This window comes from Hordeum vulgare, chromosome 3H (genome assembly GCF_904849725.1).
Source record: "Hordeum vulgare subsp. vulgare chromosome 3H, MorexV3_pseudomolecules_assembly, whole genome shotgun sequence".
In the NCBI taxonomy this organism is placed as follows: Eukaryota; Viridiplantae; Streptophyta; class Magnoliopsida; order Poales; family Poaceae; genus Hordeum; species Hordeum vulgare.
The window spans coordinates 190891381-190903678 of NC_058520.1; the positions used below are offsets into that span (position 1 = coordinate 190891381).

At 42.7% G+C, this 12298-nt stretch overlaps 1 protein-coding gene across 4 annotated transcripts; it reads right to left on the bottom strand.

Annotated features, from left to right (window-relative positions):
- Positions 1 to 1039: 1039 nt before the first annotated feature.
- Positions 1040 to 7836, bottom strand: LOC123443476 (lysosomal amino acid transporter 1 homolog). Of its 4 annotated transcripts, none has more exons than XM_045119852.1 (14): positions 7653 to 7834; positions 6328 to 6584; positions 6158 to 6200; positions 5564 to 5590; positions 5387 to 5482; positions 4841 to 5028; positions 4411 to 4579; positions 4216 to 4335; positions 3975 to 4091; positions 3611 to 3631; positions 2754 to 2812; positions 2339 to 2429; positions 1874 to 1971; positions 1439 to 1532 (listed from the first exon to the last, which is right to left on the bottom strand). In XM_045119852.1, exons 2-13 carry the CDS (start codon positions 6564 to 6566, stop codon positions 1894 to 1896), a joined length of 1248 nt encoding a protein of 415 aa, XP_044975787.1. In that variant the 5' UTR covers positions 6567 to 6584; positions 7653 to 7834; the 3' UTR covers positions 1439 to 1532; positions 1874 to 1893. The 4 variants fall into 4 exon arrangements, with proteins under 4 accessions (XP_044975789.1, XP_044975787.1, XP_044975788.1 ...); XM_045119853.1 differs by having other exon boundaries at positions 7472 to 7834; XM_045119855.1 differs by lacking the exon at positions 2339 to 2429 and having other exon boundaries at positions 7653 to 7836.
- Between the last annotated feature and the right edge of the window lie 4462 nt (positions 7837 to 12298).

Below are 12298 nucleotides of genomic sequence, written 5' to 3' on the forward strand. Positions count from 1 at the left end.
ATCCAAAACTTCAACGGATCTGAAGGTGGATCACTATCAGTAACAGATCAGGATTATTAGAAAGAGAACAAAATGGCCCATCCAAATCGAAACATCTCCTAGCAAATCGGGAGGATGGGAGGAAGGAGAGGGAGGGAGTGCAGGTTTGAGCATGAACAGGTGGGGGATAAGATGGAGGTCGCCCTGGTCCGCAGGTGGTGCTGGATGCGGCTGCCGGAGTGTGGCATCGACCGAAGCAAACAGAAAGGCTGGAGGCAGATGGGGAAGATCTGCTGCCTAGTGAGGCGCGAGAGGGAGGTGCAGCAGCGGAGAGTGGCCTAACCGCCGTCCATCTTGGCGGCGCCGAAGGGACGGGCTGAATCGACGGAGACCGGCGGCGGCTGTCCTGGGGAGGAACCCTAGCGATGCGAGTGAGACGAGCGAGCGAGAGAGAGGACGAGGGGATCAAGGGATCTGGCCTCGTGCTGGGTGCGGTGGCATTTTCTCTGTAAAATGTACAAATAACAATGGCAACAAGATATACCCTTTCATCTTAAGTGGGCTTCTGCGGGAAGGAGCTCCACCCCCAGCTTATTTTCATTGTGAAGGAGGCCACTGTGAAAATAAGCTAAGCCCAAGACCCCCAAACGAGTTCTTCTGGGCTTCTGGCTTATTTTCACGATAAGCTACCAGAAGCTGCAAAAGAACTGGCCCTAAGTAGATACCAGAACATTGACACGCTGTTCTAAGTTGACACTTCGATCATTCTCTATTACCTACATCCTCCGTTTCTAAATATTTTAAATATAAGTTCTTTTAGAGATTATATTAAAGACTACGTATAAAATATTTTAAATATAAGTTCTTTTAGAGATTATATTAAAGACTACGTATAAAACAAAATGAGTAAATCTATGTTCTAAAATATGTCTATATACATCCGTATATAATTCATAGATAAATGAATCTACACTTTAAAATATATCTATATACATCCATATATCAACTAGTGAAACTTCTAAAAAGGCTTATATTTAGAAACCGAGAGAGTAGTATATAGATGAGAATTAGCAAATCACTTTATTGGGCTCTTCAGTCCTCACTTGCAAACGTCAATGTGCGCAGCTCATGTGATGAACACTTGGATAAAATTGGGTTAGTCCCACACAAGAAAAACTTGCAAATGAGTAATGCAGAACCATATTTAGAGTCAGGGTGGAGACTGGATGCGTATGAGATTCTGAGCATCCGACGACAATGGCCAGATCATACACAAGACGTCACCGCTTCAATAATAGAGATACCATGAAGAACCACAAATCACCATACGATGTACAGATATAGCATGACCCCGAGTACGCATTTTTTGTATTCTAACACAGCAGACTGCTGCATCTATCCTTAACAAATTTCATCCCTTAACCATGCGGCGCCACAGCTCATTCACCGCAAATTAAGCGTGTGACCTTGTCTCTGCAGTTCTGCACGGGGAGTGGCTATTGTGCAGCTTTCCAAGAAAAACGCACAATCCCCATGCAGGTGTAGCTCCATATCTGGAAAACAGAAACATTGAGAAATGGTCAGAAGGATGTTCTGGCTCCAGTCCATTGAAGGTTAAAGAAGAATCTGCAACAGATAATGCCCAAGCCAACCACCCGGCTGAGGTGGACATCCCTATTTCTAAGAAAGAATTCATAGCCAGATGTTTCAAAGATGCAAAGAGTATGTAACAATCTGGCTCACAGATTTTCTAGTACAGGGCCTTGAGCATTGTTCTATCTTACTTTGCAGGTTTTGATTTCTTTTATCTTGCCACACATAAAACAGGCAATGCAAAGCGATAAATTGCCATTCAACTATATATAACGGAAAAAGATGAGAGCGGCACACCAACCTAACTTCGTTCCCTGTGCATCAGGCTTTATCCAAATTGTCTAGTTCATCACGCGCACTTTGCTTCCGGTAATGAAAATAAAGGAACTGAAAAATAATCTGCAGATATGGTCAAGGATTCTTCCAATGCAACAACTGAAATCTGCTATGAATTATGATATGGCATATTATGGTACCACCAACCAGATTCTAAAACATGGGTCTCAGCCATTTTTGGCAAGTAACGTATGTGATCCTAAGACAGTCATACTGGAGTATATCGTAGTAATATTTCTACTCATAGTTCCGGTGCCTTATTTGAGATGATAGCTACAAAGGCAACTCAAGAATTATTCTAAAAGAAAGGCATCTGAGAACAAAGTCAGTTCGGACCTCTCTTCAGCACAAAGGTTTGCACAGAAACACTATTTTGAGTTGCAGAACAAGAATATGAGTAACAGTACGAATCAATGGTCCTCAAGGATACGAAAGAATCAAGCAAAACACATCCTCCAGCATCTACAAGCCACGGCAGATTTGGTCTAAGTCTTGCCCAGTCCAAACTATTCACAAGGATACTGCATTGGAAAACAAAGGGATATGAAAGCGCGGCCAACAAAAGCTGGTTTCAAGAAAAATGAAACATAACATGGTGTGTCCTTGTATTTTATATATGGTATATTAAAAGGAACTGACAAGGGATGCGCCTGCTTGGTATGGAACATGGTAGAACAAGTGATTGTTGCAATGTGGGAAAATTTACAGGTTTCTAGACTACATAGCTATACTAAGAAACATAGCACCCCAAAGGATATCCTTTACTACAGAATACATAATTAGAAGACAAATGCATATAAAGTAACTGAATACTGTTGAACGGATGAAGTTAGGTACATGATTACCTCCCTACATATGTCGTATTCCCCACCAAAGCAAAGGTAAACATTAGCGGACTGAGCCCCTGAACAAAGTTGCAGACAGGTCAAATAAGTTACTAGCATCAGAAAATATATTTAAAACAAAACAAAACAACAGAGATCGATGCAGTTAATGCGTCAACTTAATACATTAAGCAATTGAACAGAACCTACATATATTTGATTTCCTACCTAAATAAAATGCTTTTGTCTAGCGAAATTTGTAAGTGTCTCTCCTGTCAGAAAAATACGATGGGCTTAAAATATCTATGTTTGGTGAAAAATTGACATAGTACATCTCTCCAGTCAGATAAATAGGATAGGAGGGTAGGGTTCTTTTATTCAAACTATAATGAGATGCAGCAACGATGTGCAGTTTAATGACCAAAGTGATTATAAAAAGTTTAAAAGGATAACACCTAAACTTAACACCACATACTAATACAACCATCAAGAATTTTTATTCTTTTGACCGTGCAACCTTCAAGAATTGAGATCGAGTTACCTCTCTTGCATAATAACCAAAAGAAACATATGACAATCAACAACTAGACCGCTATAATTAATTAAAATTCATAGTACGGCAAACACTTATAAGACATCGACATCCAAGACAAAGTGAGCTAGTAATTCCTCTTAGGGCAAACTGCCTATTTATCTATTTTCATAGGGTCCATGTTGGAGACAGCAGGGCAGTCGTTACACCATTCGTGTAGGTTGCTAGTTATGCGACAAGGAATGCAAAAAATGTTGACAAATGAGAAAAGTGGAAGTGTCTCCTGTAGTTAAAGCCTGTAGTTAAAAGTTCAAGAAGTTATTGATGAAGATGGAGATGAACTTGCCTCGGCATGGCCTCTTTGCATCTGCAGAGTAATAGAGAAGTGTTAGAAATACCAAAGAGATGACATGTTGCACTATTACGGTTGTAAAGAATTTCTTGAGGTTAACGAATGCTATTATTCAGCACCATCAGATGCGCATTTGCAGTAGAAACGAGTAAGAACAGCAGTGACTGAAACTGAAAGTGTAGTAGATGTTCCCTTGTGTGTCATGCCTTTTACTGACACCTTTTTAGCTTTCACAAATCACCTCATCCCACTATACATATATGTACCGTATCCAGCACCGAAACTATGTAACGGAGAAGAATTTCCGGTGACCACAAGAGTGATAAGAAAAAGAACACTCAATTGTTTACTGTCTTACATTTAAGAAGATCTGGGGAAGTCGCCCACCCATATAGATAACTGCCATGGCCCAACCAAGAAAGCTTCCAATTCCACTTCCACTGCCATGGCTCAGAGATGAACCTGCATGGTCATCCTATGGTGCAAGAAGAAACTAATCAGATATGCAAATTGAAAACATTGTTCATTGGTCATGCAAATTGCCTGGTAAACCAAATGCTCTGCCGAAGGCCTGAGACTTGAGAGCAGCTACAGCTTACCGCTAAAACTAAGAGCTTTCTTCCGACAGGGATGATAATTTCATTGGACGCATCTCTTTGTGCGGTTCCAACCAAAATATGCAACACACACATGCCCAAGACAACGGAAATCCATGGTACCTGAATTCAATCAATATAAGCTTTTGTAGTTCCAACCTCAATAGACAAGTATCAACGGGGTGAAAGGTAACGTACCACCAAGAGGGAATTTTTTGTAACAGCAGCTGGTGCAGACTGTGGAACAGACTCACCAAATAAAGATTCACCTTCGTCGTTCATTTGTGGAGGAAATTTTGTTGTCTGGCGATTATTCCCCAACCATGTACCCGTAGGCACTGGGCTCCTCGACAGAGATCTTGCTGACCTGTAAAACCAACCAGAGCGTTAGATGCTCCTGAAATATTATCTGATAGCAAGAGTGCTCTGTCAGCAGGTGAAAATAAAACTGCAACATCCCAAAATAACCATCAAGGGTGCAGTCACATTGCCTTATTCCATGTAATAGAGCAAACAAACAATATTCAATATTTATCCAAAGAAGAGAAAAATAGTTTCCTTGAATGAAATAGATTTTCAAAAAAATATGTGAAATATGATGAGACATTAACAAGCTCAAGAACATTACGCATAGTAGTAGTCTGAGTTGGGGCTGACTGAACCATGACGTTGCCGGAATACTTCTGTGTTCACCAGGATTGGTGAGCTCGGGATAGGAATAGTCGGGCCTGACTGAATATTATTTTTGAATGCCTCGTCCCTATGTCCCAAAAGCTTCTCACGTAATGAAGCATCCCCGCGTTGATGTTTCTGAGACTGAAATCATAAATTGTAGTCCAACGGAAGTGAGAGGATAGTTTAGGAAGATGGTAGGAGTCAAAAGGTGTCTAAACAATTTTAAGTGAGTCTAGCTTGTGGTAACACTTGAGACTTATCAGCGATTGTATCATAACACCATTGGCAATGTATGAAGAACACTAAACTACTTTGCAAAGCCAAGAGCAGGCACATCATCAGTTCATGAATCCAGAAATAGGAGTATTGTTCATATACAGTGGTTGCTCCTCTACAATTGTTACCGAGGAACCACATCAAGTATCTATTTTGCTAATATTTAGCAAAATGCAACTTCTTGCAAACATAATGATAATCTTCAATGTTACGGAGTGATCACCTTGGCAGTTGTCCCAGTTTTCTTTACTTTAAGATGGTAGATGTGGCTATAGTATATTGTCTGTCCAGTGAGAATCACAGTTGTGATGGTATATAGCTGCATTGCAAAAATTAAGTTCTGAGATGACAGAAACCACACAGAATCGAAGTAACATGAGTAAAAAAAATGTGTCCTTACCAATGCCATGTAAAACTGTGTTGGCAGCTGCATTAAAAACATAACAAAAAATATTAAATCGAAATGTTCAAATTATAAGGTGCTTATTTAATCCCACGCATACTTTCTACATCACAACTAAACATGAAGAAGCTGCACACATTAAATGCAAGAGGGCTGTATTGGCAAGCATAATCAGGTTTATGTGCAGCAGATGTAAATCATTTATATAACATATCTAGATTGTTCTGAAATCTCCCATTTTGAGATACTATGCTTGGAACTATAATATTAATGTTCTTATTGAGTTATTCTCCGCTACAGGTAATTTTCTTCACATGACTGCATCCAGCATAATTATATTAGCTCTTGCTGGTTGCAGGAACAGTGCAGGCAAGCAGAAATGATTCGGTTGCTTTTCATATTCATGAATAACACCTCATTACATTGTCCAAACAAAACTGCAGACGGATAGTCAATTAAATCAGAGAAAACTACTAGGGTCCTGGGATATTAACATGTGTAACTGGTGGGTGTGCCTCGCGAAAGAAAAATGTTGTATCTGAAAGAATTTGAGTAAAGAAAAGAAAAAAATGTTGCAGTAGTGGATCTTACAGTAGCAGGTTCCAGGAAACAGCCAGCAAGGTTAAACAAATCCCTGCATGATTGCAGAAGAATGACATACACCATTAGATAGAGCATTGCGCACGATATGCATATGCAAGTACGATAAGGACGATACAGCATCAATATGCGAGGAAGGTGGGAAATAAGAAACAACATACCCAACTATCCAGGTCATCAGAAAGGCAATAGAAAGGCCTTCTGTTGACTTCTGTTTGTAATTTGTGATGATCTGCGGCACCTCGGCGATACCCCAACTGAGGACACTAGCCAGTCCAAGACCCAAGGCAACACCATCCTTTGTGCTGCACAGGCAGTACTTCAGATAGACTTTAGCCCATTCCGCGCAATGCGGAGCTGATGGGCAGCTCGGAGGAGGCGTTCCACTGAAGATACCCATTTGAGTGTGCGCTCAAACCTGAGGAATAATTGCACAAAATATGAGCGTCATAGAAAGGATGTGCTGTCAATTTGATCTTCTCATTTGAACAAGGAAATATTCTAGTGTAATTAGCAACTTCTTATTTCCGTTATGAAATAGTACCATATAGGCATATGTGAAGAAAATGCTTTCCATTTTTTACTTGAAATGCGTGAAGCAAAATTGAATAGTTGTCTAAATTTTAGCTCAAAATATGGGGGAGAGAAAACTGTTCCATCCCTAAAAAAAGAAACAGATGTGATGGAAGTTCAGAGACAACAGCTAAAAGAGAAGAATATAATAGAGAATAGTATGGAAAGAATATTCAAAAGTAAAAGGAAGAGGTTCTAAGAAAGATCGAGGAGAAGAGAGAAGATCCACTTCCCGCATGTTGCAGTTTGCTTTGTGTATAAGCATTTCAACATTACTGTAGAAAGCTGAATTAGAAAATGAACTGAATTTTGAAAAAATTATTGATAAGGACTTGAAGATACAGGTGGTCTTCATTCTCTTCTCCTATGTCCACACGAACCACCTACGCAAACAGCCAAAAACACGAACAAAATCGCTGTGTCCGTTCTTTCTCTCTCCGTCTCTCAGTTTATCTATTATCCCCATATTCTCCGCCGCCAACCAGAAAAATGCTGCGGATCCATAGTTCAAATAATCGCATCAAGAAACGTAAAAATTGAAAGACCCATCGGCGAGGCACGGGCACAGCCCAGTTCAATCGAGATACCGTCCCCTCTCGTCTCAAAATTGCATCGATTCGCCAGCGAATCCGCGTCCCCGTTCTAGCAGTCAAACGGCAACGCGTCTCCGCCACTAACAACCTTAAAAGCGCCGCAAGAAAGAAGAAGAAACCTAAAGCCGGCGCGACGTACAGGCAGGAAGAGGCAGACGGCTGAATCGGGAGTAGGGCTACTCAATCTCGTCAGACCGATGGACGCAGCCGCCAAGAAGCGAGCCCCGGCCGGAACACGGCATTGTCGGTGGACATTCACGAGGCGGCGGCACGATTTGAAGAGAAGGCGTCGCAAGGGAAGGAGGGGAGGTAGTTCGTACCAGAGTTGTTCGTCCTGTTGCCGAGGAAGCGAACGAGAGAGAGAGGGAGAGTTGGAGTTGGAGTTGGAGTTGGCGAGGCGAAGACGGGAATCGAAACCGAGAGGAGAGAGGCCGCGAGATTTTATCGCCCGCTCGCCCTCGCCGCCGCTTCTTGGCTGTGGTGTGGGTGGCTGGTTCTCGCGAGACCGGGATGCCTATTTTGGCGGGTTGCCACCGTGCCCTGCCGCGGCCGCGTGGCACCGCTCGCTCCGGCTCCGGCTCCCTGCTGGCCCGGGACTCGCGACTCGTGAGCCGTACGTTCGCAGGTTTTTTCCTTACTCTTGTCGAAACGGAAACGGAAACGGAAACGTGAAGTCGTCCACACGAGTTACAGCTACAACCTCGGTACCCCGGGCGCGTACGTCTCAATCATACTGACACGATCAAAACATTTTTTTAAGAAAAAAAGTTTTCTTAAGAAAATGATTATAATCATCTGACCGATTTTATGCCTCGCGTTAAGAGCCAATTACATACGGGCACTGCTAGGCGCCGGCGTGCCGGCCCGAGGGCTCGCGCCGGTCGCACAGCAACCGTCAGATCAGGGGCTCCCTGACCATCAGGTCTCGTCACGCGAGCCCCCACCGCCCGCCATCCTCGCACGCGCCGCCGCCCCAGCACGCGCCGACCGCGTCGTCTCGCCTCCTCACCGACCGCTCGCCGCCTCGGCTGCCCCGCGCTCCGGGACTCAGCTCGCCCCGACCGTTCGCTGCCCCCGCCGCTCGCCGACGCACTCGCAGCGCCGGCGCACTCGTCGCTGCTCATACACGTCGGTCTTCACCTCGTCGGTCGCATCTCACCCCCTTGTGTTGCAAACGCTGGAAAAAAAGTTTCAACCGTGTGTAGAAATGTTGGAATTATGCCCTAGAGGCAATGATAAATAAGTTATTATTATAACTCATGTATCAAGATAATCGTTTATTATCCATGCTATAATTGTATTGAATGAAGACTTAGATACTCATGTATCAAGATAATCGTCGGTCGCATCTCACCCCCTGTGTTGCAAACGCTGGAGAGAAAGTTTCAACCGTGTGTAGAAAAAGCTTCAACCGTTAAGAAAAACAGCTTCAACCAAAAACTTCAACGAGGGAAAGTTATAAACGTTGACAGAAAAAGCTTCAACCGTATATGAAAAAAGTTTCAAACGCCGCTCCGACTGCAGCATCTCGCGTGGTCACTCCTCAAAAAGTTTCAACCGTGTATAGAAAAGCTTCGACCGTTAAGAAAAAAAGCTTCAACCAAATACTTCAACGAGGAAAAGTATGATTTGCCTTGCAGCTTTTTATATGTATGGTTGCAGCTTTTTTAATCAACGGTTGAAGCTTTTTAAATAGTCGTTTCAGCAATTTTTGGTGACGTTTGTAACACTTGTATACGTGCGCCCCGGCCATGGCGGGCACACGACGAGGACGACGGCGAAGGCTGGATCCGGCGAAGCGGACGGTCGACGGTGGCGGGAATTGGCGATTCGGGCGGGCCGACGAGGGCAGGGACCGGCGCAGCGGCGACGGCGGCGCAGGGGCGCGCGCGGATGATGGGTCCCTTCGACCATGTCGTCGCAGCGCGCGCGAGCCGTTCCGGATGGGGAGGAGATCGCGGGTCGTTCGGGATGGGGAGGAGATCACGAGATCGACGACGGGCATGCGTCCGGTCGAACGCACGGGCGGAAAACGTTTACCATTACATATTGGGCTAGTCTCGTGCACATGCAGCTCTTAGGATTTTACAACGTCATTTATGTTTTTTGAAATATAGGAAATATTGTAGTGGCAGCATGACGATGCGATGATGCAGACGAAAAGTTTCTACAGTACAATATAACCCTTATTTGTAGCGGTTGTAACAGTAGCAACGGAAAAGTAACTTATCAAAGATCAATATGTGGAAAGCTCGTAGGAAATGGATCAATGATGAAAAATTATGTCAGATGGCATTCATCAATGTAATGTAGACATGTATTCCATATATAGTCATACGTGCTTATGGAAAAGAACTTGCATGCCATCTTTTGTCCTACCCTCTCGTGGCAGCGGAGTCCTAATGGAAACTAAGGGATATTAAGGCCTCCTTTTAATAGAGAACGGACCAAAGCATTAGCACTGAATACATGAACTCCTCAAACTACGGTAATCACCGAAAAGAATCCCAGTTATTGTCACCGTGGGGGATGCGGATCATAACTTGTAATAGGTGTCTACAACTTGTAAGATAGGATCAAGAATACATATATATTCATGAAAACATAATAGGTTCAGATCTGAAATCATGGCACTCGGGCCTTAGTGGCAAGCATTGAGCATAGCAAAGTCATAGCAACATCAATCTCAGAACATAGTGGATACTAGGGATCAAACCCTAACAAAACTAACTCGATTACATGATAGATGTCATCCAACCCATCCAACCCATCACCGTCCAGCAAGCCTACGATGGAATTACTCACGAACGGCGGAGAGCATCATGAAATTGGTGATGAAGGATGGTTGATGATGACGACAGTGTCGATTTCCCCTCCCCGGAGCCCAAATCATACTCCAGATCTGCCCTCCCGGGGAAGAACAAGAGGTGGCGTCGGATCCGTACCGTAAAACACGATGAACTCTTCTCTCTGAATTTTTTCTCCCCGAATAGGAATATATAGAAGTGGAAACGAGGTCGGAGGAGCCACAGGGGCCCCACAAGCCAGGGGCGCGCCCTAGGGGTGGGGCGCCCTACAGGCTTGTGGCCATGTGGTGACTCCTCTCGAGTTGATTCTTTCACCAATATTTTTTATTAATTCTAAAAAAATTCTCCGTAAATTTTCAGGTCAATCCGAGAACTTTTATTGCTCCAAAAGAATAACATCAAGGCAATTCTGTTGAAAACAACGTCAGTCCGGGTTAGTTCCATTCAAATCATGCAAATTAGAGTCCAAAACAAGGGCAAAAGAGTTAAAGAAAGTAGATACGTTGGAGACGTATCAACTCCCCCAAGATTAAACCTCTGCTTGCCCTCAAGCAATTCAATTGATAAACTGAAAGTGATAAAGAAAAACTTTTACAAACTCTGTTTGATCTTGTTGTTGTAAATATGTCTAACTGATGTTCAGATCTTGAGCTAAGATTATTAACTAACCACATTCACAATAATATTTAGGTCTCATATTTTCTTATATCAATGGCACAATCAACTAGCGAGCAATAATAATAAGTCTCGGATGACAACAATTTTATCAAAACAATCATAATACAATATGATAATCTGGTATCTCGCTAGCCCTTTCTGAGACTGCAAAACATAAATGAGAGCACCTCCGAAGAATAAGGACTGACTAGACATTATAATTCATGGTAAAAGAGATCCAGTCATACTCATACTCAATATCAATAATAACAAAGCATAGAAATGACGGAGGTGCTCTCTAACTGGTGCCTTTTTATAAGAAGAGGATGACTCAACAGTAAAGTAAAATAGATAGGCCTTTTGCAGAGGGAACCATTGATTTACAGAGGTGCCATGGATCGATCTTTTAAAACAGGGATGAATCAAAATTTTGGGCGGTGTGCTTTCATTGTCAACATAACAACTAAGAGATCTCAATATCTTCCATGCTAGATACATTATAGGCGGTTCCCAAACAGAATAGTAAAGTTTTTACTCCCCCTCCACCAATCGACCACACTCCACGATGGGCCGAATCCACGGGTACCGTCCATACAAACAACAATCCTGGGGGAGTTTTGTTTCATTATATTTTGATTTGAGTTTTGAGCATGGAACTGTGCATCCCGATTACCAGCCATTTTCCCGTGAATGATAGTGAATCAACACATATCTTGAGAATAACGCACCTAGCATGGAAGATACTGACAACCCCTGGTCACTACATGAGCGATTCGGGCATACAAAATAGAATATTTATTTGAAGGTTTATAGTATGGCACATGCAAACTTACTTGGGACGACGGGTAAATACCACATATAGGTAGGTATGGTGGACTCATATGGAACAACTTTTGGGTTTATGGAAACGGATGCACAAGCAATATTTCCGCTTACTACAAGTGGAGGCTAGCAAGAGACTAGGAAGCAACCAACTAGAGAGCGACAACAGTCATAAATATGCTTTAAGATTAACCAACATTGAATGCAAGCATGAGTAGGATATAAATCACCATGAACATAAACATCATGGAGGCTATGTTGGTTTTGTTTCAACTACATGCATGAACATGTGCCAAGTCAAGCCACTCGAATCATTCAAAGGAGGATACCATTCTATCATACTACATCACAACCATTTTAATATGCATGTTGCACTCAAGACAAATCATTATTCACTCCTAGTTGATTAAGCATGGAATAAGTAACTATAATCTCTAATTGTCATTGCAAACATGTTCAATCCATAACGAGCTGAAAACAGAACGATGAGCTAATCATATTTACAAAAACAAAATAATTCAAGTTCATACCAGCTTTTCTCCACCTCCGTCACTCCATCATATATCGTCATTATTGCCTTTCACTTGCATGATAGACTAGTGTGGATGATAATAATAAGAGTGCACATGCATTGGACTAAGTTGGAATCTGCAAGCAATACCCAAAGGAGAAGACAAAGT